This window comes from Trichoplusia ni, chromosome 16 (assembly GCF_003590095.1).
Source record: "Trichoplusia ni isolate ovarian cell line Hi5 chromosome 16, tn1, whole genome shotgun sequence".
Lineage (NCBI taxonomy): Eukaryota > Metazoa > Arthropoda > Insecta > Lepidoptera > Noctuidae > Trichoplusia > Trichoplusia ni.
This window is the reverse complement of record NC_039493.1, coordinates 9,686,761-9,712,585: the sequence shown is the minus strand read 5'-3', so window position 1 is coordinate 9,712,585 and position 25,825 is coordinate 9,686,761. Positions and strand designations below refer to the sequence as shown.

Sequence of the window (25,825 nt, the reverse complement as noted above, 5' to 3'; positions counted from 1 at the left end):
ATGAATGTGGCTTTCGTCAAGGAAAGTACTTTTTACATCGCAATAAATACTTTTCCGAAAAACCTATGGATATAGAGGCTCTTTGGTATTTTCCCAGCTTTTAGACCTCATCTGAGTCATTCCGTTACTCACTACACTTGTATCCGTACTTGAGTTACATTTATAACCGGAATCAATGTATTGTAACGTAAATACATAGGTTAATGTGATCGAACCGGTTGTAAACATCGACATTCTTCGGAAAAACGTTTCTGATCTAGCCGAGACACGTGGATTGCACCGTACCTTAGACTTCAACGTCATAAACTTTTATTATATTAGTTGGATAGCAATATCAGTGATGGCCATTGAAGTAATAGCCTTGTCTAGAGGGACATGGAAAGTGGTGCTATATCCGTTCCATGTTTATCTTCATAATTGATCGCAATAACTGAGCGTGCCGCCCGCTGGTCTTGTTTCATCTAAACGAGGACGAATCCATATTCAGAGCTGCAGATTAAGATTGAAGAATTTAGAAAGTTTTACTTCCTTTGCATAATTTTAGTTTTAACATCTTTAGGTAGTTTCTACATATTTATATTTTTATAATATAATGCACGACAAACCGAACCTTATAATATTTGTAAAGACCGGTGTCGGCAACTGGTTAAACATACTAGGTCATAGGTTTTAACAGAAATGCATCCACTTGTGATGATAAGATAAGAGATATCACTTGTGATATTATCACGTGTGAATCAAAGGTAAATAGACGGAAGCGGTTTTGTTATGATGACCTGAAACTAAAACGTCGACCGTAGACGCGGGATGTCTACCAACACCTATAACACTAAGTCAGTTACAGCTGTGGAAGGGAGACCGCAATAGACGGTGTAGAGCGGCATCTCTCTTCCACGAAAAAGTGTTAGGTCTGATTATCTTAATCATGGTCTACCTGAGAACAAACAAAGGAGAGCAACATTACATTGTTGTTTTATTGCGTTATTACAATTGCACGTGAACTGGGAAGTCAGATATTAAGAGAACTGATGTTCTACATTTAAATGTTCTGCGATAAAACAATTATTATAACGTCACACAATCTGTTTACACCAGTTTATAGTAGCTAATATTCATTTTTGTTTGTACTTTGATAACCGTTGAGGCACGCAGCGGGTGTTATACGGTTGTACAATATAATATTACTAACTTTAAATTACAAACTGAGTGATAAGTTTTTAAAGCATTTTTGTAGGTTTTTATCACTCTTTTCGTTGTTCAAAGTGGCTTGACCTTAAATGACTTTTTACGTCACTTTATTTTCTCATTGCTAAAACAAGTTTTTTTGTTGCCATGCATGTTTTTGTATTAGTTAAGATTATTGGCTGTACTTTTTAACATATTTCAGTGTTGTTGATAGAATGATAACGAGTTAACTCGAAACTTGGCTACGTCACTAAAGAAAAAGGGTAGGCGATGTTGCATATCCGATATCAACATTATCTAAATTGTGTTTCGACACTTGAAACCCTCCACATGTAGTGGCACTTCTGTGACAACTTCAAACCGTACGTCCAAGTGTGGACTAGCAACGTATCGATTTTTCATGAGTCGACAACTAAGTACACTTTACCTACTTCGGAGTTGAAATTCAATTTATTTTTCATTGTTAGCGATATTTTTTGGCGTCAAGGCAACAAAGTACTTATATACATTTGTTATTTATCCTTAATCACATTATCATTAATTAAAATTAACTTATCAGCAACAACGAACATTTTAACAATGTTATTGACATTTAAAATTATTGCGGTTTTATATCGCTAACTATACGTGTTTAAAATAATTAATATATAATATAATATAATATCTTTTTGGAATATTGCGGTGAATGAAACCACAAAGTTTTAATATTCACATTTTTCTTTCCAGGTTTGGCATGCCAGCAGCGACTAACACAAATCAAAACTGGTGAAGGTATTGTATTCAATCAATATTTACATAGTATATACACATAAATATTAAATATGTACATTAATATTACCACCGTGTATTTACAATTTGAAAACATCGAACAACTTGTTATGCGTTCTTCGTATGTGGGATTGTGAACATAGTAAACTAACTAACGGGTCTGAGCTATTATTATGAAGTTTCGGAGCCGTTGTGAAAAATATACAGCGCTGCAGTTAGCCGTCTATGTCATCCTTTTTCAAATTGGACCAATCTATGTTATGAAACTTCATAATTGGGTGTTCAGGAGTTCGTGATTCCAAATTTGGAATTTAATGTTACACGTTGAAAGTAAGCCGTGTTTTATCCCTGCTGAGAGAGGTTCCATAACACGTCCAGGTTGCATTAAGGTGTGAGAGCCCGAGAGCTGTGCAAACAACAGGGGCTCTGGGACTATACAATACGGGAATATGTTTTGTAATCACAATGTTCATACTCGCTACACTCCGCAGAGTACGAACAAAGTGGAAAGCGCTTTTATTTCTATTTATTCAAGTTATAGTGTGATTTGATCGCATTTTATTACTATTTTCCTACCATTGCTTAACTAAAAAACCTCAGTTTTATTATACGTATTATTTATAATCGGTATTTCTCTCACTTTATGTCTAGAATTTAGATATCAAGATATAAAATAAACCAATGCATTACATTAACTAGTTTATCGTTATGACGTCTGAAAAGTGAGACAATCCTTACTTGAATTTCTAGCAAACTATATTTATCGCTGTCCTATTATTCTTTGTTGGAACGTGTCTGATCAGTAAATGCATAAGCGTCTATCGGACAAGTGAGTCATCATTAAACATGAATGTTTGTCTGGCCGGGACCGAACCGGTTCTGTAGTGGCGACCGTTCATTGCCACTGCGCTCTACCTCTGCCGTGTGCAGTCCATTCTTCCACGGATTCCTACACGATCTTTGTCCGATACGCTCGTTTGAAAAAGGCCAATTACCTAACGCCTTTATCCCTTAACGATTCTATTTTAACCTTCATTATGTAGTCGTGGTATTATGACACAAATAAAAAAGTTATAGAGCTGTGCTTCATTACGTTTGTCCGCGCCAAGGGCACGTGTAAATAACTGAATAACGCATACTTACGTAGATACCAGATATTATTCGAAGTTTTAACATCGATTACAAAATTATCATTGCATATCTCAAGTGTGTAATGATCTTGAGTTGAGTGACGCTCTGTGAGATGTTGCGAGGCGAAATAATTAGTCTCACGTATTTATTGCGTGTTCTTTCGCAATTCACTGTTTTAATTTCATTACTTTGGTCTGATTTTTGAGAGATTTATCTAGTCTCTAACTCTATTTAGTTTATAATTTTTAATAAATGGTTTTACTTTTGTTTTTGTTACTTTTTTGATTTCATCTTGGTTATTTGACGTTGGAGTAGCTCAAAGAGCTGAACCTAATATTTAAAAAAACAATTGCCAAATAGGAACAAAACAATTATTCAGTACGTAATTCAAAAATGCATATTACAGTAATTATGAAAAATCTTCAAACTTTACAAACAAACCAAATACTGGAAAGTAACAAAAACAAAAGAAAAACCATTTATCTCCAAGGAAATATTACTCGCAGTTTGCATTTCTGTTTACTTAACAATCTCAGTTAAGTAAACTCGGAGAATGTTGATGGTGGAAGTGCAAACATATATAAACATCGCCTATATAGGTCGGTAGTATCTAGTATCCACTCGACTTGAAAGGCATCCTTAATCCTTATACCTAATGCTCTAGTTTCGCTTACATTACGAAGAAACGACTTAATATGACCCCTTACTTTGTGTTTCTTCTGCTCTTAGTGAAGGTTAAATGTGAACAGGGGCCTACTACCGCCTCTAACAGTAATTTTGCAGTTTTGAGAGATGCAGTTTTACGCTGCAATTTTATATAAGAATAATAAAATCAACTACACTCATTGTAAACTATAAAAACACAATAAAGTAAAAATGTATAATGAAGAGCGCTATTATCGCCAACAAACTGCTTTGCAGTTTGTCGATTTTTTATGTAATTTTCTATTTTATTTTTTATAAATAAATAACAATAATAACGCCGGTTACGCATTTAATCAAAATTCTATTAGCTCTTCCCCTCCACTTTCTCTACGTGATAGATAGGATTATAGGAGGGTAGGTAATAGATAAAAAAAACATGAAAATAATATTGCGAAAAATTGAGATGTTAACTATCCTATCTTTCAAATTTGACCAAGGTACACTCGGTGTACTAATTTGATTGCAAACGGAAAGGTAGTTTAGCAAGTCCATCGCGGGCAAACAACGTTTCACGTAGTTTATATACATTTGCGTTCTATAATAAAATTATTATGTCATTGTTAGCAAAAACACCGGTATATATCCGTATATGGAATCTACCATTACCAATAATGTCAGCTTCCTGACTCATAATCGTACAACATTTAAACAATTAATCTAGTTTTAAAATCAGCAATAAAGAGTGACATTTAGTTTGATATTGGTTGTCTACCACGAAGCCGTGAAGTGAGATTTAAGCAGTTGTGGAAGAGTGATGGCGCGCTATGACGTAGAGCGGTGTCTCGCTTCAACATCCGTGACAGTCTCACTTTGAGAGGCGGAGCTAGACCCCTGGTCAGGCAGCGTCGCCCACGCCGCCTGCTGGCCTCGCACTCCTCGCTGCCTTTCCCTCGGTGACGCTGGCAGAGGCCAGGCACGCACCAAAACGGACCTCACTAACCAGACACTAATAAATATAAGAGAAGGTCTAATGAAGACAAAAGAAACACCGCAATTCATCTAAATCATAGAAATTATATATTTAAATATTTGTGATCGTTTTGGCAATTTTTCATTAAATATCGACTGAATCAAACAAAACACGCACGTTTTGAATGTCCGTCTGCCCGGTTTACATCGCAACTGCCCATGTGGTAGTCCAGAACCTGAAGAATTCTAGAACACTCTTAGCAAAATTTTGCCTTATGGCCGCAGTCACCGAACAAAAGTTAGTGTTGTCGTAATTATCGAAGTATGTCGCCATTAGCGTAAAGAGGAATGTGAACTACGTACTTTACGACCCTTTAGTCCTTTCACTGTAGCTTGTAAGAGCACCTGTGTGAGACACGTTTTTGTCTAAGGTATAAAGGTACTGTTACCGGCTTGCATACGGTGAACCTTTTGTGCTTATTTGTTTAGTGTAACACAACAGGCAGACACACTTTACGCGCTACGTTGTGTGACTAACAATAATATGTTTAATGAAAGTTACATATTTTATTTGGTCATACGTGGACGGCGGCTGGCCCAGTTTTAATACGTTTCTCAGGGCATGATTCTCTGCAGAAGTTAAGCTCCTCAATCATCAATCTCGTTATCTACCAAAATAATTTGAATTATAGATAGTTTTTCTATACTTTATTACAAAATGTTTCTTTCTCACCTCAAACCATTAAACATACATATGACAAAGACAAGATTTCTCCAACAGTAAGTATGGTTACTTCCTACATACACAGACACGATATTTATATTAATCCAATGATGTTCCCACAAATGTATCAATGTTATCAAAACTCTACATACAAATTAACTTCCCAATATGTGCAACGGTAATGCATTCTATTTACGCGTTGACCGCGGACATCGCTCCCATCCAACACAAACCCACCGCAGGCTAATGGAGTTTAATTAATTTTATAAAAGCAAAATAAAATAATTAATTCATCTATCGGTAAAAGCATTTTAATGTAGAGCATTTTTTTTTAATAACCTTTGAGAAAATGTTCTCCTTTTTGCGATACCGGAAAATAATACGACAATAGCTAAGTATTTTTTTACTAGTCCGGAATATTCCACTTCTGGGTGAAATCCTCCCGACTCTTCTTACACTTGTTTCTGATCTCGCGAGTGATCAATTTATTTAAAACGAATTCAGATTATTTCCCAATCTTCGCCAGGAGCTGCCACTCTAACGTCAGTTTTATGTTAACAACCATTCGGTGGTAATTTTCCCCTATTACTTAATTGGCATACGACAAAAGTTCTCAGCCCAATACCACTTCAACGTGGCAGTAACTAAGCATACTATCTAGATATCGGATAGTATTGGTTCGTATATAATAACAATCGTGCTGGTAAATTGATAGGCTCGCTGCGTGAGTCCCACCCTACAAGTTAATATCGAAGGAATCTTTCAAGGCACTTTGGCAGAATGCTATTGTATCGACCGTAACCTATAGCATGACAGCGTGACGAGCCTATTAACCTTGGCAGCACACCCACTTTCACATGAAACATCCCCGTGTTCGTGGCAATCTTTTAAGGTAGCGTTTTGTTTACAATACCCATTAGTGAAAACAATTTACTATATTAAATCATAATTACCACCTACGCGAAGCTCTAACGTAATAGCTAACTTCCATGTTTTACACAGTTATTTTTCGGAGTCTAAAATCCAGTAGAGAATTTGACAAAAGTCTATCTGACGAACTACTAATTTTTTTTCTTCAAAATCCTAATTAGTCCTCATTTATTTAAAATATCTAATGTAATAAGGTACGCTGAGTGTGTTACCTTACAGTGTGCAGTGTTATAATTTCCTGTGATTGATCGTTTTTAATGCGATCGCTCGTTCTTATAAACTCCAGCGATAAATTGCCAATATTGATAGAAGTAACGCTCGACTCAACTATATTACTTTTCAATCGTAAACTTCTCGCTGCAGCTTTAGTTTACGGCAATAATCGTGCTGCATTCTCTGCACGAGATAAAATTAAACAATACTATGAAGTATAAACCAAAACAAACTCGGAACAATATGTATTGTATCAACCTATTGTAGTTTTCTTTTTTACCAAACGGCTTTATAACTTCGACTTCTATAATAAACATTCGGTATATTATAAAAAGTAAGCTTTTATCTTAAAACATGCAAATAATTTAGAAATTCTGCTTTTGCGAATCATGTTGCATAGATTTGATATTATTATGTTAGTTAAGCCACTTTCTCTTGTTAAACCACATTTAAATGAAACACGTTTTTGTAAATGATGATTGTAGTCAATTTTATTATGTAACATTCGCTAGCAACAATGCGAAAATTTTGATAATTTTTGTATATTTTTTCCGTGTTGATCTATTTGTGACTTGAGTTGAATTTTGGTAGCAAATTTATTTCTGAATGACGCCATGACGAAATGAATACTTAGTACGACATACAGTACGCTCGCTTATATGTTTACAATTTTCTAAGGCTAGCTTAAGTATTGCCAATGTCTAGCAGTGGACCACGAAAGGGTAAATTGATTGATTGATACCTGAACTAAGAGCCTGCATAAACTCTGGTAGAATACACCTGATTTATTGCGATACGGTACTTGAAGGTACTCACACTCCAAAGGATATAAATTACCTCTTAAAATCCAACTATTTATTAGAATATCATCGTATTAGAAATGACAATACCAATACTATTATGATAGGTTACGTCAATTTGCCGTGATAATTTGTAAATGCTGTCATCCGGCCAAGATTACCTCTCACCTAAGAATTTATACGTCACTCTTTCAAGGTAGAAACTGTCATGTTTGTTTTAGAAAATATGGACCTACAAGAGGACTATAGTCCATTGTCATGTTACCCGACCATGTGTCAGTATTGGAATAAAGATGATGGCTATTCATATTCAGTTTTCCATTGTAAGTTTGCACGAGACGTGTCCGCCTTTGAAACGAATAACCTTCACCTTGCTTGGCACAGTCTGTTCCATTTGAACGTGAAAAGTACCTACGTATTTCTGTATTTAAATTACATAACTTGTTCTGCTAAAGTTATCGGAAGTCACTGAGCCGTGTATTGTGCTCAGGTCTTTATAAGCCCGGCCGTGTTCAACTCGTGTTCCGATTAAACATAAGTGCATCATTCCCGCTTACTGTTGCTCCGGATCGTAAAAGGTCATAACGATGCACGTATCATGCTTCATTAGCTTTCCAGGTCATGTGACGGCCTGCCGGTATACTTGACATTGACACTTTCGTTTAACACAAGGTAGCTGATATTAATGATGTGAACATTATTCACATGTGTAATAAGAAACTTATTTCCAAAGCGTGTCCGGGTGAAACTGAGATAAAGCAAAAAGCAACAGTCTGGTTGTATTGTTTCTGGTGTTTGGTAACACAACAGCTACTATTGTGACATTCTCGCCTTGGTTACCGACCTTTATAAAGCAGAGACTTTGCACGCTATTTGGTCTCTCGCTTAACATTACAATCTTTGGTCATAACCGCATTATGCACTTTATTTTACTTATTGTATTTACAATGAATTAACATTTAATGTAAATTTATATGATTTAGCAAAAAGCCCTCATGCATGCCAGCTTTCAAACATGTCAATTTTTTTTTGTTCAATTAATCTGGTTGGAGAAAATTTTGCTGTTACCGATTGTATAATATTGTAAAGCGTGTTTACGTCCTTTCTGTGTAATATAATCTTTGTACAGTATAAATTAAGGTGTAATTAATTAATAACATCATACAGGGTAGACGGTGACATGAATCTTTGGCTAGAATTTTGCCCACCTTGTGTCTGCTATTTGCCTTTTTACATATTTGTTTTAATTAAATCGTAACTGCTCTCATAGTACCTAATAAAGATTACGAAATAAAATTAATGTTATGATAATTAATATGTTCAAACACAGTATCTTACTTAGAAAGCGGCAACTGCTACAGTTACGTAACACAGATTCTGTTATTTAGCGATACGCAGCGACTGGAGGTTTTACGTTATGTTAGTATTAAAAGTGTGTTTATATTGCGGTCTCGGTCCCGCAGTGAAACCATTCTCCCTATAGACGGTAGCAGTTGGCGCGGAGTGAAATTTTGGCATCCGTCCTACTCTGCAAAATTGTTACATAACAATGCAGGTATGCGGCCCACTACACAAGACAGGATGTTTTGTCGATGCTCCGAAGTATCCAAGTCATTGAATGCACTACAACCAGTGCACTACCCTGACCTTCGACGGATGTATAGCAACAAAAAAAAATAGTATTTTAATAATAGTTTAACACGAACTTTTTAGTATTTGTCATATTCGTGACACAAAAATCATGAAGTGTTTATTGTTCAAACAAATTATACATTCAAATACTGCTTCATGAATAAAAATATAGGCGAATTGACATTTACGGTGACACTTGTAATCTGCAGTTGGAGTTGCGGATCATCAAATTGGTTTTGGTGACACAAAGAATTGACCGAAAATGTGTCAGTACCGTCGACAGTGATGCCGTTTGGGTAGTTTACTTGATGACATACGGAAAACGGCTGGTATGAAGCATCTGTTGTGACTATCGTATAACATATTAAAAGGTTTCTTCCTTCAAGCTCTTTAATATTTAATTACCTACATAAGTAACTTATGTCGAATCGGAATTTGTATACCGAGTAAAATGAGTAAGTTGGACAAGCGCGGTGAATAGAATCCGCAGCACGAGTACTCGAAATGTATTAATTTATTTTGAAAAATATTTAAAAACCTTTACATCCCGTTCAGCGGTACTTTAAAGCTTTCTCTAAAAACGGTTGTATTTTATACCAAACTATTTTCATGTCAACAACATAATTTTATTGAAAGAACAGTTTTCTCCTCTCTTTTATAGTTACAATAATTATAAAACGTTTAAGTGCTGACGGACATATAGATATTTGTGTTAATCACAGCCCATCACAATTCAATTCTTAATGTTTAGTGTAAATGGTTACTCTGTATGGTATCATTTATTGCGCTATTCGCGGCAGGTGGACAGTTATAACGTTGTAACACTAACCGTGAGAGCTCACTTTGTGTTCGTTCTACTGTTCTCACTGCCGTTATTCGCGCGAATTTCGTTCCGCGTATCAATTATTTAATAATACACGTGGATTTCACGTAATTAATACCATGAATATTATGAATATCATCTGCCAGTATTTTTTTCAATTGGACAGGTATGTAAATTTAGAACGACGGCGATTTTAGGTTTGGCATTAAATCACTTTGGCTTTCGACATATTAGGTGGAGTTTTTGTAGCACGCCATAAAACAATTTCGTAAATCAGATACATTAGCCTAAATCTGTGAAATATAACTAGATAAATGAAACCTCGAAACTTAATTAGGTGACCAACCGCGATGTACCGTTGACACTACAATTCCAATAATCCCTGTAATTTAATTTTGCTTTTGCTTTGAACTGTGTAAAATGCGCTACATTCAATAATACTTTTATTTGCAATCTATTATTTTATCGTTTAGTGTTTATGTAAATTCAAAAAACGTTATTAACGATGTTTGCCAAACCGTTATTAATGGTCATTGCTTGCATCTGGTTGGCTGTCTGATTTATTATTCTCAATAGTCAGTTTTATTCTCAACTACATTTTAAAAAGCTTTTACTGAAACAAAAACCTTAACTGAATACAGAATTATATTTTAGTTTGACAGTGCAAAGACAAACTAGAAGAGAATATGAACCCGAACGAACTTTCTTCGTTTAAAATTGCAGTGTCCTCGCTGGTTCTTTAAACAATTAACCTTAGTTCAACTGCAGCTTCTCTGCTCCACTTAGAATCGAGTGACCGCAATGATACCAGGCGAGTTGTCAGTCCGAAGACCAAACTTATGACCGACAATATTAGTCTTGTAATCATATTTTCTTTTAAGTAAGTATTAAAGTAAATTGATGACAAGTTTGGAAATTGGACATTGAACATTAGAAATTTTACGGTCTAGAAGTAGCAGTACATTCGCAACATACCAAGTAGGTTGTACTTAAATAAATAGGAATGTACGAGTACGATAAACATTTGCAATAGGTTGGGCAAGGAGTTTTTACTCAGAACTAATGACCGCATATATATCCGTTAGATACATACTTACCCAGTACGGGGTACGTTTGGCCGACAGTTCGACCGCAATCAGACGAATTGGAATACTTACATGTTCTCAGCAATGCGAACGACTTACATTAGCCGTTCAATTTAGATTCAGTAAACTGTGCGAAGTAGTCTGAATGGTAGGCTTGTTTACTTAGTCACATCGTACGGTAAATAGGTCGACATCACTTTTTTTCTGTTATTCGGAATCTGGAAATGAATCATTCAGTCCGTGCCCGGTCGCCGCCCTGTCGAACATGTTGATCAATTAGAGACAAACAGGTTTGCATACACACTAACTGAACTCGCAAACAGTTTACACAAGCGGACATGTATGACGGCTATGCCTATATAAAGTACAGCTATTATCTCCAATTGAATTGTACATATCATATTAAGAATTTATTAAAAGAAGCCACCCGTTCATAAACCAAACAAATGGTGTATCTGGAAGAGTCGTACAAAGAAACATATGTTGTTAACCACAACGCTGGGGGTCACGGGTACAAGACGAATCGTACCAATAATAACTAGCTCACCCAACGCGGATTTAATACGTATTTGGAACATCTAATAAAAGAACTCCGTCCGCTTATATTATTAAAACCTGCTAGACATGGCTTACTTCGTGTTTCTGAATGAATAACAAATGGACAATAATAAAAATGACAAATTAGGAAACGGCAACAAGATTTCAAACAGCCTGTTACAGAAATACTGGATATTAATCATTTAAATTTCTTTCTTTCCTAAATTAATTTACCGAGGCTTAAGTATGGTAATATATTGTATGTTGAGCTTAAGCTACCCATTATGATAACGCCCAAAGGTCTTATTTTAGAACTTGCTCTATCTACTTGTAATGCTTATCAAAGAGACTTAATCTGCCTTATAATATTCTTTGTCGGCTAGTATCTGTAAGAGACCAGAGATTAACTAAGACCGTGTGTTAGAAGATAAGACTCCTCAACAGAATAATATTCAATTTACTTTGAGCTTTCAAATTATTTCTTGTGTAATACGAGTACTTGGTTCAAAAGTTGTACCATTAAGATTAAAACAGGATTATACGTATGGTGTTCCACGGATACAGCCAGTCATTAAATGAAGTATGTAAATAAAACTGTGCCGATCCATTGTTGTTGTGTAGCGTGACTCAGACTACAGCAGCTAGAGCATAATATTACATGAATATTAACGAACGTGCAAACATAGCCCTCAGCCAAATTGCCATTAGTGAAGAACATAGCCTTCGGTATTGAGGCGTCAACGTGACCTTGCCATGTCACCTTGATAAAGCGATTCCACTTTTATGTATTTTATTTGCGAAATCTTCTTAAGGTTCTATAAATATTATGTAGCTATCTGTATACATACATGGTATTAACTATCGTAAACCTGGACGGTATCCAACAATCGAGAGTAATGATAACAGTTCACCTTATGGCCATATAATAAACTATTTGTGGAAGCTTTACAGCACACTCCGTCATTCCTCAGATGAGGAGCTTGCGCGTGTTATGACAAAGATAATTATAGTCCCCTTCACCTGTCTGTCCGCTTTACATATTTCTAGATATTGTTCGTCACAAACACAACGGCTCTCCAAGTTCTTGGAACCTTTTTTTGCATTCACGTTTAACGTTCATTCATAAGCGTTAAAGACGTTGCTTAATGGATTGTTTGTTTGTTACCAGGTGGAGGAGTCTGGTAGTAAGGAGTGTTATGGGCGTGCGGTGAGACGCGTAGTTCTTAACCAAGATGACGGAAGGCGAGCGGCAACAGAACGCTGGCGGCACCAACGCCGCGCCTCAGCACAGGAAAGGGCACAGGTATGCTGTTAGGACTTCATTCTATTAAACCTTGACCACCTGACATGTCTTCTTTAGGAGAATTCCAAAGACAGATTTAGTAATTAATACTCTCACTCGACACTTGGACTCTTATACCCAAAAAAATGTAGAAGACATGGCAAACTTATATCACATGCCTTTTTACGTCGACAAAACAAAGACAGGATTTTTCTACCTTAAAAGTCAAATAAGTTTTGTCCTGATACACTTTTCACCACTCTTCAATAAACTTTTATTTTTGTAATCTTTACTATCTTCGCGTACTATGATGTAATTCTGATCAACATGCGCGTGTATTTTATACTAAGACGTAAGCAAACGACGACGAATATTTAAAATGTAGTCTATTCTAAGAATCAGAATGTTATTCTATAGTTTTAATTTCATGCATATTATAAATGACTTCACCAAAACACCATTCTATTAAAGATCCTAATACTCGTGTTTATTTAAAAATACAATTCGAAAAGTTATGAATGAATGAAAATAAGTGTTACGTGCACAATAGGACATCCTTTTCTGAGACTTTCACTCATTACCAAATGACTCAAAGGTGACGTTTATGGTTTTTGCGAATACAATGTAAACTGTTTTTTGTATTCTGAATACTCGGACTCATAAATAGAGTTATTTTAGACGGTATTGTTTCAGTACGCCGGCTCCTGCCAGCAGAACGTCCGTCCAAACAAAAAAACATTCTATTTTTGTTCGTAAACTTTACTGAAATATAATTATCCGCGTGTCGGATATGTCAAATCACTGTTACTGCGATCTGTAATCCGCTACCAGGCAGCTGTCGATACCAACTTTATGTTGTTTGACCTTTACAATTCTTGGAAATGTATCTCCCCATTGTTTTTAAATAACAGTTTCTGGATAAATCTTATTGCTACACAATGTTCAATGAGGTTTCAATAGGTTTTGACTACTACCTGCAACTGAATGAAAGTGATCAATAGTAATTGTAAGGTCGGTAAATGTAAAGTAGTTTTTGTGACTTCCAAATCAATAGAAAATTCAATTCTTTTCTATAAGCTTACAACCAACTTACAATACAATTTTAAAGTGCCCATAAAAAAGGTATCACTTCAAAAAGAACTGCTAATTTAGTGAACACTATACAAGCTCTTATCAGCAAGGCCAAACATTTTAATAAATAGGTTAAATTACTGTCAATCGTGGGTTGAGTTTTTATTCAAAATATGTACTGGTAAGTAGGTTTATGCTGGCAATTTGACACATATAGTCTGTAAAGAGGTCTAAATATAATTAGGTTTTAAATAAATTCCACCTGAATCCCGTTTATTCTCGAACTGCATGAAATAACACCCCTGTTGCTATGCGGTATGATTTACGAGTCTGTATCTTTCGTGATATTATTACGATGACCCACTTACTCGTTTCGATTGCACTTTGGAAGTGGAAGCTTTATCAATGTATAATGGATAGGTTCCGAACGTGTTCATTGAACCTTTTGAAATTGGAATGGTATTTAAAACTCCACCTTATTTAACGTTTCGTACATTTACGCCTTTCTGAATGATTTATTTAGATTAGAAAGGTTTTTTATTTTGTCACAAGAGAAAGATAGAAACAAATTCAAAGATTTTTTTTAGCCAATATATCATCGGATTCATTCATGTATTTGATGTTTAAGAATAAGTCTTACTTACGGGAATATTGTGGAAAGAGACGCTGCTCTACCTAGACTTTTAAATTGTTAAGGAAAGAGACTGTCCCTAGACTGACCTATATAGTATCTAGCCGTGGAATTTCTTTGTAAATATTCTGACAACGGTTATTCAATCGGTTTATTCAATGTTTCACTGCCACAAACCCTTATGCGCAATTCATTCTGTTTGTTATTAATTGCAATTATGGCAAACGAATGAATATTGGACCGTCTAATCAATATCGGTCTCCATTATTGTCTAATTAGATACGGAACCAGCTGCGTTGTGTACTTTCGTAACTAGAATATTGTGTAATAATTCAATGACATAAAGTTGAATACTTTTACATCAATGTGTTTAATAAAATCTATTTATTTTGTATAAAACCTTATTAAAGTTCATCCTTAGCTATAATGTTTGTTATTTTTATTCTGACATTTGGATACCGAAACAACTGAAAAACAGTAGAAGACGTTCAAATTTTTGGATGTCGTTGGTCTTTACATCTTTTTTGGTAGAGAAAGAATAAGACTTGATTAAATAATGAATAAACAAACCTAAAACGGTTGTCGGAAAGACCAGCTGTTTTTATGTACTAGATATTTTTGTTACGGCGTTCCTTAGTTTTTAATGAATGGTTATTTATTTAAACAATTAAACTCGCCATCAAATATTCTCAAAACAACTTTATCACTAACTTACTTCTCAAATGGTAATCGTACCGAGTAAACTAAATGCACTCTTAGCCCAAAAACGTCTAAAGTTGATAGCTATTTAAATCCATCGACGGTATTACTTTGAGCAATATTAAATTGTAACAACCAAATTAGGTTAGGAAATTAACGCTGAAAAACACCCTAACGTCATAAAACTATTTGTTTTTGCAAAATGAAAGACGTCATATCTTTTGGTCGCCAAACTTAACAAACACACAATAACAGACCTTTTTCCTGGTCTAAATTATACTAGTTAATGGCCTCAATTAAATTATAATATAACTTCAATGTATTTGTTGAATGTTTACCCTAATGTCCGGATAGATTTATGTGCCATGCGGCGAGGTCATTTGATCATACATACATTCTTATCAAGATAATCGTGACCGATGTCATTTTGTGTTCTATTCAACGATGAATCATGTGTTTGTTTAAAATCATGACTGAAAAACACTTGAAACTGATGGATTTTAGGAATTGAAGAAATTTTGTTTATATTCGATAATAGTAACAAAGGTAGGGCTGATAACATCAAAGAGGTGGTGTCATGAAGGCTAGCTGTTGTAATGAATGTTTCGCAATGAGGCCAGTGGGCTACTTTGTTATAGGGCTCAGCTCCTAAGCGTGCAAGCCTGCGTGTATAACATACATTTGCAAATTTGTATTCATACTTTGTTTGTCATTTCAGACGAGGCTTGCTTGGTTATTCTCCATAAGTATCTTACAACCTAGCTCTAGCACGAGAACTTTAAAATGTTATGAGCTAGATATAAAGTTACATAAATATAACCATTCAGATGGGAAAGATTTACGTTATCAGCGCTAAATTACCTCATCCGAATCTCGTCATCCTACGAGCGAAACAAACAGAAAACCCGTCCCTTACGTGATAACGTATCACTGATAACGTAGGTTTGCATCACCTGGCCCATTTCGTACCTACTGTGAGCTGCTCTGATATCACACCGGCAGACAAAGCTTTAAGTTTAGTCATCTTAGTGCCAATGTTTTGTTTGAGCACGCGCCACGTTTCACCTCCTCGTATAATGATTAATAATGTCACTGTGTTACAAACTGCTGTATTTTCAACAAACATAAGCTAATATTCCTTTCGTGTTACGTGTTAGTGTTATTTTATTTACGAACGGCGACTGTAATTACGTGCTGCTATGTCGGAAAAAATGGATCAGCTACGTGGTTTATTAAAGAGGTATTAATTTGTTATTGCCTATCATTAGTGATTCCATTTAGTTCTGTAAGAATCAGTTTCTTTATACCTATTCAACTGTGCGATTGCTTTGTGTATCTTAACAATGCTTACATTGCGACGTTTCCCACAGTTCTCTTTGCACTTTCCATCATTAACTAATGCCTATGTACCTACTGCATAGAAAATCTTTGATTCCGTAAAACGTAAAAAAAGTCCGTAAGCGGTTGTCATTAAAATTTGTGTTGTGATTGTTATTTCAACTACGTTATTATAGTCATTACGGTAATAATATGACCGGATGTTTTGTGAAAATGTTTAAAAATAATAAGATAATCCATCAGAGGAAAAACAAGTAAAGTACGAAGTTAGAACAATTTCAAACGGCCATTTGTATGTAGGCTGACATTCGCCATTTATCATCGCAAAGTTTCCGTGACTGTTTTAAAGGATGTTTCCATATCATAGAGCTTCCAGTTAAACATGGAAGAGCCTAACCCAATTCTGAGGTGTCATTCTTGCCGCATAAAGGTACCGACCGATGCTATTATTAGAAGGTGATTAACTAATTTGACCAGATGAATCTATGGAACAGCTGTCTGTGTTTAGAGCGATACTTCGTATCCGGTGTTTAAGTTAAGACTAATGCGGGTCTGAACACCTTTTTAATAGAACAGCATTCGATATCTCTATATTCACTTGTCTTACACATTGCATGCCACATTCATATAATTTAAAAGCCGCGTGTAAAAACTTGGCATTGAAATAAACACCGCAACTTGAGACCGCTGTGCTTGGAACTTTTTGTTTCGCGTCATGACATGACATGAATCGGATACCTTTGATGTTAAATTTGTTTCTGCACATTTCCCTGACCCAGTTGCTGATGAGTCAAGGGTTTCGCAGCTTGCCAAAAAATACCCTAGCATATCTAACCTAGATGCTGCGTAAGCAGATTAATAATACAAATTCAGCATTAAGAGTGTCACATAAACCTTTTCTCATCCCAGGTTATAAATAAGAGAAGTAATTTTCAGAAACACAAATAACAAAAGCGTATTGACCAATTTCTCTTCCTACCATTCATTTTCATGAGAACATGTTTCCTGTATTATGTAATTCTTGTCATCGGAATCAAATAACACGGCCACGCTTAATGAACTGTGGCGGATAATATAACGGGAAACGTATCGACAGCTGAGTTTTGACTAGCACATGTAACGTATTGATGAGGGTATTATTTTCAGGAGGCAAGAATCAATGTACGCGATGACGGGCCTGTACGCGGAGTCGGGATGCGCGGACGGCGCCGGCGACGAGGCCGGGCCCAGCACCCCGCCGCACCTCTCGCACCCGCCGCGGGAGTCCGTCAAGTGCCACAGCCGGAACCCATCGGCGGGCATCTGCGACAGGTAAACAGCTGCACCCACCTGATGTCCCACCAATCACACACAAGATTACGAAGTTTTTGCAGTGTAACTTCTTTGTCAAGTAACCTTCAGATTACAAAAAGATCAATTAAGTACCGCAAATGTTAGTGCTGTACGGATGACCTAAATTGAAAAAAGCAAGCACTTTCTTACTTGTCCGTATATCGACCTGCGCACGCAATGTAAATAGACACAGCTGCTGCTGTAGTTGAATACTTTATATATTATGAGCTGAAATTAAGCGACATGAAACTAACCGGCATATTCTTCTATTCATAGAGATCGCGAGCGGGACAAGGAGCGAGAAAAGCCCAGACAAATGTACCCAGAAATATTAGACATTCCTCATGACGCAAGAGATTGCGGGATCTTGTCTTGGAGACCGCTTTTCATCCAGAGATTTTCTAGCATAAAAGTAAGGAATAACCTTCATATATTACACTACATATTTATATTATGTTCACATTTGCCTAACACATATTTTCTTCCAGGTTTTTGTATTTTTCCTTTCGTTCCTGGTAACGCTGCAACAGGCGTTGAGCTCGGGTTACATAAACTCTGTGATCACTACAATCGAGAAACGCTTCGAAATCCCTTCGAGTCTCTCGGGGCTCATAGCGAGCAGTTACGAGATCGGGAACGTCATTACCGTGATCTTTGTGTCGTATCTCGGTAGTAGGAGACACATTCCAGTTTGGATCGCAGTTGGTAAGAACATTTTACTGTGTTTAAATTAGGTTAAATTAATGGTTAAATTAATTTCTAAAAATGTTAATATGCTTACTTCCAACGTTCCTTCACCATGTTTCATTTTCGTTTTATGTCTAGCCTTGACCGGGTCAGCAAATGAATCGTTCATTAAATATAGCTATTGTTCTTAAGTCTGTTAGTAAAACGAATCGATTATTCGAGCGGTCCTTGATATCCGGAGTAACATAATGTTTATGACGTATGTTATTTTAGGTGCTGTGATTATGGGCATCGGCTCGTTGGTGTTCGTCGTCCCGCACTTTATAGCGGAAGTTAATAGCGAAACTTTGATGAACAATAAATCCGATGACAACATCTGTCGATTGCCACGTGCATTGGAGCAGGATATGGGTGGCCTGGGACGACTCTCACAAGGCTTGCCTCCTAGTAACTTGAGACCAGATAATTGCATTAAGGTAGGTTGTAAATTTAAACTTATTCATAAATCCAAGAGAAAATAAATAGCTTGATCAGTATACTGTAAGGCGTAACTTCCTATAGACAGAATACCCGGCTGTCAGAGACTCCTTATATCATGAAGACAAGAACAAACAATTGTCGACTGTCTCCTATATAATTATGAACAGCATTGTCTTTCAACAGAGCACGCCGAGCACTTTCATGCCAGTGATGGTGTTTGTGGTAGCTCAGCTGCTACTCGGCTGCGGGGGCTCCCCGCTGCTGACCCTCGGCACCACGTATGTGGACGACCATGTCCGACCTGAATCCTCCAGCATGTATATTGGTAAGTTATCGTTTGTATTTGAATACCATACAGCCCTTATCGGCATTGTGAGCCAAGGACATATTTTTGCTGCGGTCAGCAATGAAAGTCGATGAACAAAGGCAGATTCTAGAACTGTTTCCATTGTTTAGTTTACCTCTACAATATTTTCAGTAAAATTCAGTCAGTAAACTCATAACATTTTATTGAGCAATATGTTGGGGAAATCTGACAGTATCCTAGGACTTATGTTGCTGTCTGTACTTGGTGAAAGGGTAGGTAGGTAGCAAGACAAAAAAAAAACAAAAAAGTAAATACCCGGTGCGATATAACCCCATATATCGCTGAGTACGTTGAGCGGCGCCCTTTGTTAACTTTCAAACGACTTCAATACGATTGTCGTGACGTTCCTCCGTTATTACTGGCAGCGGGTATTCGTGTATTCTTCATACGTTTGCGCTCGTTGCATGTCTTTATTGTCATGCTCCGGCTGGTGCGTCGCTCGTAATCGGTGTCCCTCACATAAACTACTTCGACACCACGAGTCACTGAACTTCATAAAAACAACAAAACTAGACACACCTTTTTGCAGCGTTTAGTTTCATACTCTGTTTTACGAAATGCGAAAATTAACGTTGCAATAATTTATGAGCTGTATCGCTGCGTAAGCCTCATATCACTTTGTTTAGAATATCTAGATGAACAATACATAATAACAATGTTGACGATCATTGTGTACAAGATAATAGCACGTTTACGTTATTATTTGAAGTATGTAGCAAAACCGCGAGCTAAATGCAAACTCCAAATAGACATTTTGCAATGAGGCTGTAGTTGTGAATTTAAGTATGGAACATTGTAAACGACGTTCTTATATTGAGTTAAGTTCTTGTGTCCCTATTATAATTGGTTACAGTCTTTAGAGAAACAATTTTAAGTGTATTACATTAAAGAAAGCTATTACATTAACGGTATCACGTGTTCACGATAACGTTGTTATATTCACATGCATACCTACATTTATGTACATACCTACGGCTACATATGTTTGATTCATTGACACGGGGACGCTATAAAACTGCAGGATCCATTTATTAAATTAATTCAAGTGAAAGGTTACTGAACCCGCACATGCTGTGTGTGGAGTTAGCAGAAAATGTTCTAGAATGATAAACGTACCGACATACAGGTTGTTGGAATTTAGTTTATGGCTTCGGCGGGCAATGAATTGTATTATGTCGGATAAATAAACGGTTACTGCGAACTGTTGCCATTTTCTATTTTTTTTTATAGTATTAATTTATTTTGAGTATATTACGACTTCTTTTTGAATTAATTAGTTTGGATAAAATATACGTCCTTTTTATTCCGCTACGGAGCGTCTAACAGGAGTGATATTAAAAGCACTGTTAGGGGCTACTACAATCAAATGAGGTGCCTTGAAAATTCATTGTTAACGTGAGCCCGCGCCCTTGACCCACTTGGTATATCACAGTCGATGCGAGAAAACCATTAATGCAAATATTTAGTCTCATAAAACTGTAAAATATACATTTTTGTTAAATATTTTGTTACCAAGGATTTGTTATTACAGTTTCATGTTCAAACACTTTACAAAGAAAAATGAAGTCGCAGTACATGTTATATTTTTCGTAGCCTACTTCGTTATAGCGCCATTGAGGGGAGGGGTTTTAATAAGGCCCTTGCTTTAAGACTCCTGTAGACGCGACCTGGATTCGAGAGCCACTCGTATTTACGAGAAAGGTCTATAGTATCGATTAAATGTAAGCGAAAAAGATAAAGCTTGTTGTAATTGCGATATCTTGCGATATCGCACTCACGTGGTCAGGTCAGGTCATTGCTCGGATCAGTTTTAAAGCGGCGTCTGTGTTTTTACAAACATTTATCTCTTTTACCAACTAATATTAACACCTCAACTGCGTAAAAGTGAATGAAATTTAAAGTTATGGAAGCGAGCAACACCAGCACGCAATGTTTTCATAATAGAATCTTACGTCACAACATGTAGGTACCCACACTGTATAGGGTACCAGGGTGCCGCCATTAATTTCTATAACGAGAATGATTTTATTCGGTCGATTCTATGGCTCTAACGCATTTTGAACGGTTCCAGCCGACCTTTAAGATATCGAGGTTGTGAACAATCGCAAGTTAACCAAAGTAAATGGCGCGTATGGAAATATTTCTCACGCGAACCGATTTCGGAGCACCATAAGTCATTGATATTAGACGCGAAATCCGCGCCATTTGCAACCGCCGGCCGTACAAAACAAGAGTGACCTAGATTCGGGGCGCAGTACCAGACTACCCGCGTGCGGCGTGCCGGGTGCCGGCTGCACTTACACTTTGACACATTATGTACGTACTACGTCACAAAGGGATAACACGATATTATCAGTATACTTGTCGATACTACTACTTACTACACATGTCATGTTGTTTTTATTATAACATGGACTGCTGCTTTATGCCACATTGCGAATTCAGTAGCCAAATAACGTGGATTCTAAAAACATTTAAATATCATCGTACTTTTGTTTGTTAATCAATACTAAACCCGACAATATGTCTAACAGCTGCTAGTACAGCAAGTAGATACTAATTTAAGACTGCGTTCAAACTGCGTATCGTACGTGTCAGGATTTTGGACACGTTTGGTTGAAGTAGTCTTCACTCTAAATGCCAGATGAGCAATTTTATTAAAAACACAAATTATCACAAGTAGCAAATTAATATAGACCAATAATTCAAATCCTAAACGTGCTCATTACGCTGTAAGTATTAATTGGAACATACAACAAAATACTCTGTTATTTTTATTGGCGGCGTAATGTTGTTCTGTGACGTAGTACTATCATATGTAAACAAACTGATAATGATGACGCTAATTGCATTACATTGTTCTGTTTACAGGGTGCATGTACAGCATGGCGGCTTTTGGACCGGTCCTCGGTTTTCTTCTCGGCGCATACTTGCTGTCTTTCCACATGGACTCATTCTCTGGACAGATCATATCAATAGGTGAGTAACGGAACAATATAAACAACTTTGCCGTCATGTAGACACAATAGAAATAAAGTCTGATGTGATTCACTTGTCAGGCAAACTATTTTTCATCCAGTGTTTTTAAGGTTTTTATACAGCCCGCAAAATCAGCAATCAGCTGTTTATAAATTTCTACTTTCTGCACTTTGCTGTATCTAATACAGCTATGACTGAATAACTGTATGAATAATGTCTTTTTGTGCACTTTTCGATTTAATTATTCTTATGTTCATTGCAGATCCGGGCGATCACCGCTGGGTAGGCATGTGGTGGGGTGGGTTTTTGCTATGCGGGTTCCTGCTAATACTGGTCGCTATTCCCTTCTTCTCGTTCCCAAAAGTCTTGGTACGGGAGAAGGAGAAGATCAGACTAGTGGAGAAGGCCGCAGCCGCGAGTGGAGCGTCCACTTCCAAACCACCGCCGAAACCACAAACTGATATAAAGGATACTGGTTACGGGAAAGATATTAAAGGTAAATAAAAAAGGATTAGTTCTGTTCCTTCTATGTATCTCCTGACTAGAATCGATTCTCTGTGATTTTTGCCAGCATAGGGTTTGCCTGAATATAGTGACAGGAAAATATCATAAAACTCGTTTTCTCAATCTAATAGACCTTTTTACAGAACAGTACCCAAACCTTGTTTGTAATAGAAATGCTTCACAAAATTCATAGAAAAATGTTTTTTAATCCTCAGATATCCCAGTGTCGATGTGGCGCCTGCTTAAGAACCCGGTGTACGTAGTCACGTGCCTGGGCGCCTGCATGGAGCTAATGATCGTATCGGGCTTCGTAGTCTTCCTGCCTAAATATCTGGAGACACAGTTCAGTCTGGGGAAGAGTCAAGCTAGCGTCTTTACTGGTAAGTCAAAAGGCGGATTTTTTTAATTTAAGTCTTATAGTCTAAAATAATATGTACCTACCTGACTTCATTATTTCTTTCCATAATAAAAGGGACGTTTTATTGGTGAGGTACAAAAAGAAAATGCTCCAATAATATAAGTGCTCAGTTACACATGGTACACTTTACGTATAGTATGTAGACAAAGTGAAAATGTTTTAAAGTAATGATTGCAATGCAAAAAAGAACCATTAACTATTCTGAACCTGACAAGACAAAAGATGAAGAAATTCTACATTGTATGCAAGTTTAGTAACAGTAGAATCATATACAATGTAATCTTTCCTGTACATCTTCCGTCGATACCGTTTGCATCACTTTTGAGACGTCTGAAGGTCTGTCGGCTTGTCGTTGAGTTTCTAAATAGTCTGAAGTCGCTTTTGCTTCTAATATGGACATGAAGTGTTCTCTTGATAGCACTGTACCGGTTAAATTATATTTTCTTTATGGGGATCGAAATGATGATTTCTATTTCTGCAATGGTTTTGTCAATAGGTTCAATCGCAATCCCGGGCGCTTGCATCGGTATCTTCATGGGCGGCTGCCTGTTGAAGCGGTTGGAGCTTCGACCAAAAGGAGCTGTTCAGTTCGTGCTCATATCAAACACAATCTGCCTCTCTTGCTACGCGCTGCTGTTCTTCCTCGGCTGCGATAACATCAAGATGGCCGGCACAACCATACCATATACTAATAACAGGTAATTTAATAGTATGGCAATAGGTAGCTGTCTAGCACATTCGCTGAAAGCGAACCAACTATAAGACAGGGTGGGTCAATTTGTATGACCGGCATTTATTTACATAATATCGTGTGATCTTACAAACATAATAATGACTCGTGATTTTATTTTGTGCAGCAACTTAGAGCCGTTCAAAGTGAACCTGACTGCCGCGTGCAACTTCAACTGCTTGTGCACCGAGACCGACATGGAGCCGGTGTGCGGCAACAATGGCCTCACATACTTCTCGCCATGCCACGCCGGCTGTGCCGCCTTCTCCTCACGATCCAACTTCACTAACTGTGCTTGTAAGTTTTGCCTACTTACTATTTTGTATCTGTTATATTTTTATGCCTTTCTTTCGTGGACTCTCAATCTAATGTGTAGCCATATTCATTAAAACTTATGAACTGAACTTATGAACAATAAATAACAACAGTCATCGCAAACTCAATTGTAGTACAAAATGTGTCGGTTCGATCAGCTATGTTCTATATTTAATCACCAGTCATAAAACCAAATATCAACCCGGGAGGTTGGTAGGTCGCTGTTAGGTACAGCGATATTTCTGCATTAGGAATCATTTCAAATTGAGACACTATTACATACCTAATGCTCTATCATTTTATGAGCCTTGTATAATTTGAGTGCGTTTTGATTCACAATCAAACATATATCTTTTAACTGCTATTTAAAACCTTCTTTTCTGTTTTCCTTTGTCAATTTTATATCTAATTGAGATTTAAAAAAAACAAGTGGCACTTTCGGAATGGAACTTTAGGAACTTTATTAAAACAACGCAGAAGCAGGCTAACAAATCCAGCCATCAATATGAAGCAAGTTACTCCATTCCGTATATTGTTGTGCAGGCGTGCACGAGAACAGCCGCGAGAGCGGAGTGGGCGGCGTGGGCGGCGTGGGCGCGGTGGTGAGCGGCGCGGCGGCGGCGGCGCTGGCGGGCGCGCGCGAGTACTCGGAGGTGACGGTGGTGCCCGTGGCCACGGCCGGCGCCTGCAACCCGCCCTGCACGACCATCTTCCCCTTCCTCGTGCTGCTGTTCTTCATGACTTTCGTCGTCGCCGTCACGCAGATGCCGCTGCTTATGATTGTGCTCAGGTATTTATTCCCACGTTTTTATACACTCACTTTCTTGCTTGTTCTTTGTTTGTCGCTCCGGTGAATTCTGCTACTCAATTTCATCATCAAACTCGATGACAATGCAATTAAAAACGGCTGGACCGATTTTGAGAATATTTTAATGGAAATTATGGAAATTTGGGAAATTTTTTAAATTTATTAATTTTAAATTAGCTTTGTTGGTCGGAGATAATAATATATAACTTAACTTTTATATTTCTTCATTCTTTTTACTAACAGTATAGTTGGATTCTAGTCATACGAAGTATAACAATATATCATTTTATTTCAGGTCTGTGAGTGAAGAAGAGCGTTCCTTTGCTTTGGGCATGCAGTTCGTGATATTCCGCCTTTTCGGCTACATACCAGCACCGATAGTGTTCGGAAACCTTATTGACTCCACGTGTCTACTTTGGAAACAATCCTGCAGCGGGGAGAAAGGAGGCCGCTGTCTACTATACGATATAGAACAATTTAGATACAGGTCAGAGCGGGTAGCATGACAAAAGAAGATTGAAAATATTATCCATTGAATGTTTGTATTTAATTATCCTTTCTTTTTATTTTAGGTATGTGGGGCTCTGCGGAGGTATCAAGATAGTAGCACTAGGAATATTCATGGCTGACTGGTGGCTAGTGCGCCGCCGAAGACACCTCGAGGTTGCGCCGCCGCTAGACCCACACAAGGACATTGCCGGATCTATCATCAGTCTTGACAAATGTAACTTTCCTTGAATGA

General features: G+C 37.1%; 1 protein-coding gene across 2 annotated transcripts in view; it reads left to right on the top strand.

Annotated features, from left to right (window-relative positions):
* Positions 1–25,825, top strand: part of LOC113501929 (solute carrier organic anion transporter family member 5A1) — a 42,899-nt gene that overhangs the window by 14,353 nt on the left and 2,721 nt on the right. Inside the window, exons 2-16 of one of the 2 annotated variants that reach the window (XM_026883244.1) lie at positions 1,912–1,956; positions 12,611–12,745; positions 17,610–17,774; positions 18,072–18,207; positions 18,284–18,500; positions 18,756–18,958; positions 19,146–19,287; positions 22,201–22,308; positions 22,571–22,804; positions 23,028–23,192; positions 23,727–23,928; positions 24,088–24,257; positions 24,819–25,065; positions 25,379–25,570; positions 25,656–25,807. In XM_026883244.1, the coding sequence (XP_026739045.1) occupies positions 12,675–12,745; positions 17,610–17,774; positions 18,072–18,207; positions 18,284–18,500; positions 18,756–18,958; positions 19,146–19,287; positions 22,201–22,308; positions 22,571–22,804; positions 23,028–23,192; positions 23,727–23,928; positions 24,088–24,257; positions 24,819–25,065; positions 25,379–25,570; positions 25,656–25,807 (2,404 nt within the window). In that variant the 5' untranslated portion in view covers positions 1,912–1,956; positions 12,611–12,674. Of the gene's footprint in view, positions 1–1,911; positions 1,957–12,610; positions 12,746–15,977; positions 16,366–17,609; positions 17,775–18,071; positions 18,208–18,283; positions 18,501–18,755; positions 18,959–19,145; positions 19,288–22,200; positions 22,309–22,570; positions 22,805–23,027; positions 23,193–23,726; positions 23,929–24,087; positions 24,258–24,818; positions 25,066–25,378; positions 25,571–25,655; positions 25,808–25,825 lie in introns of those variants that run through there. The other variant, XM_026883245.1, reaches the window with a different exon arrangement.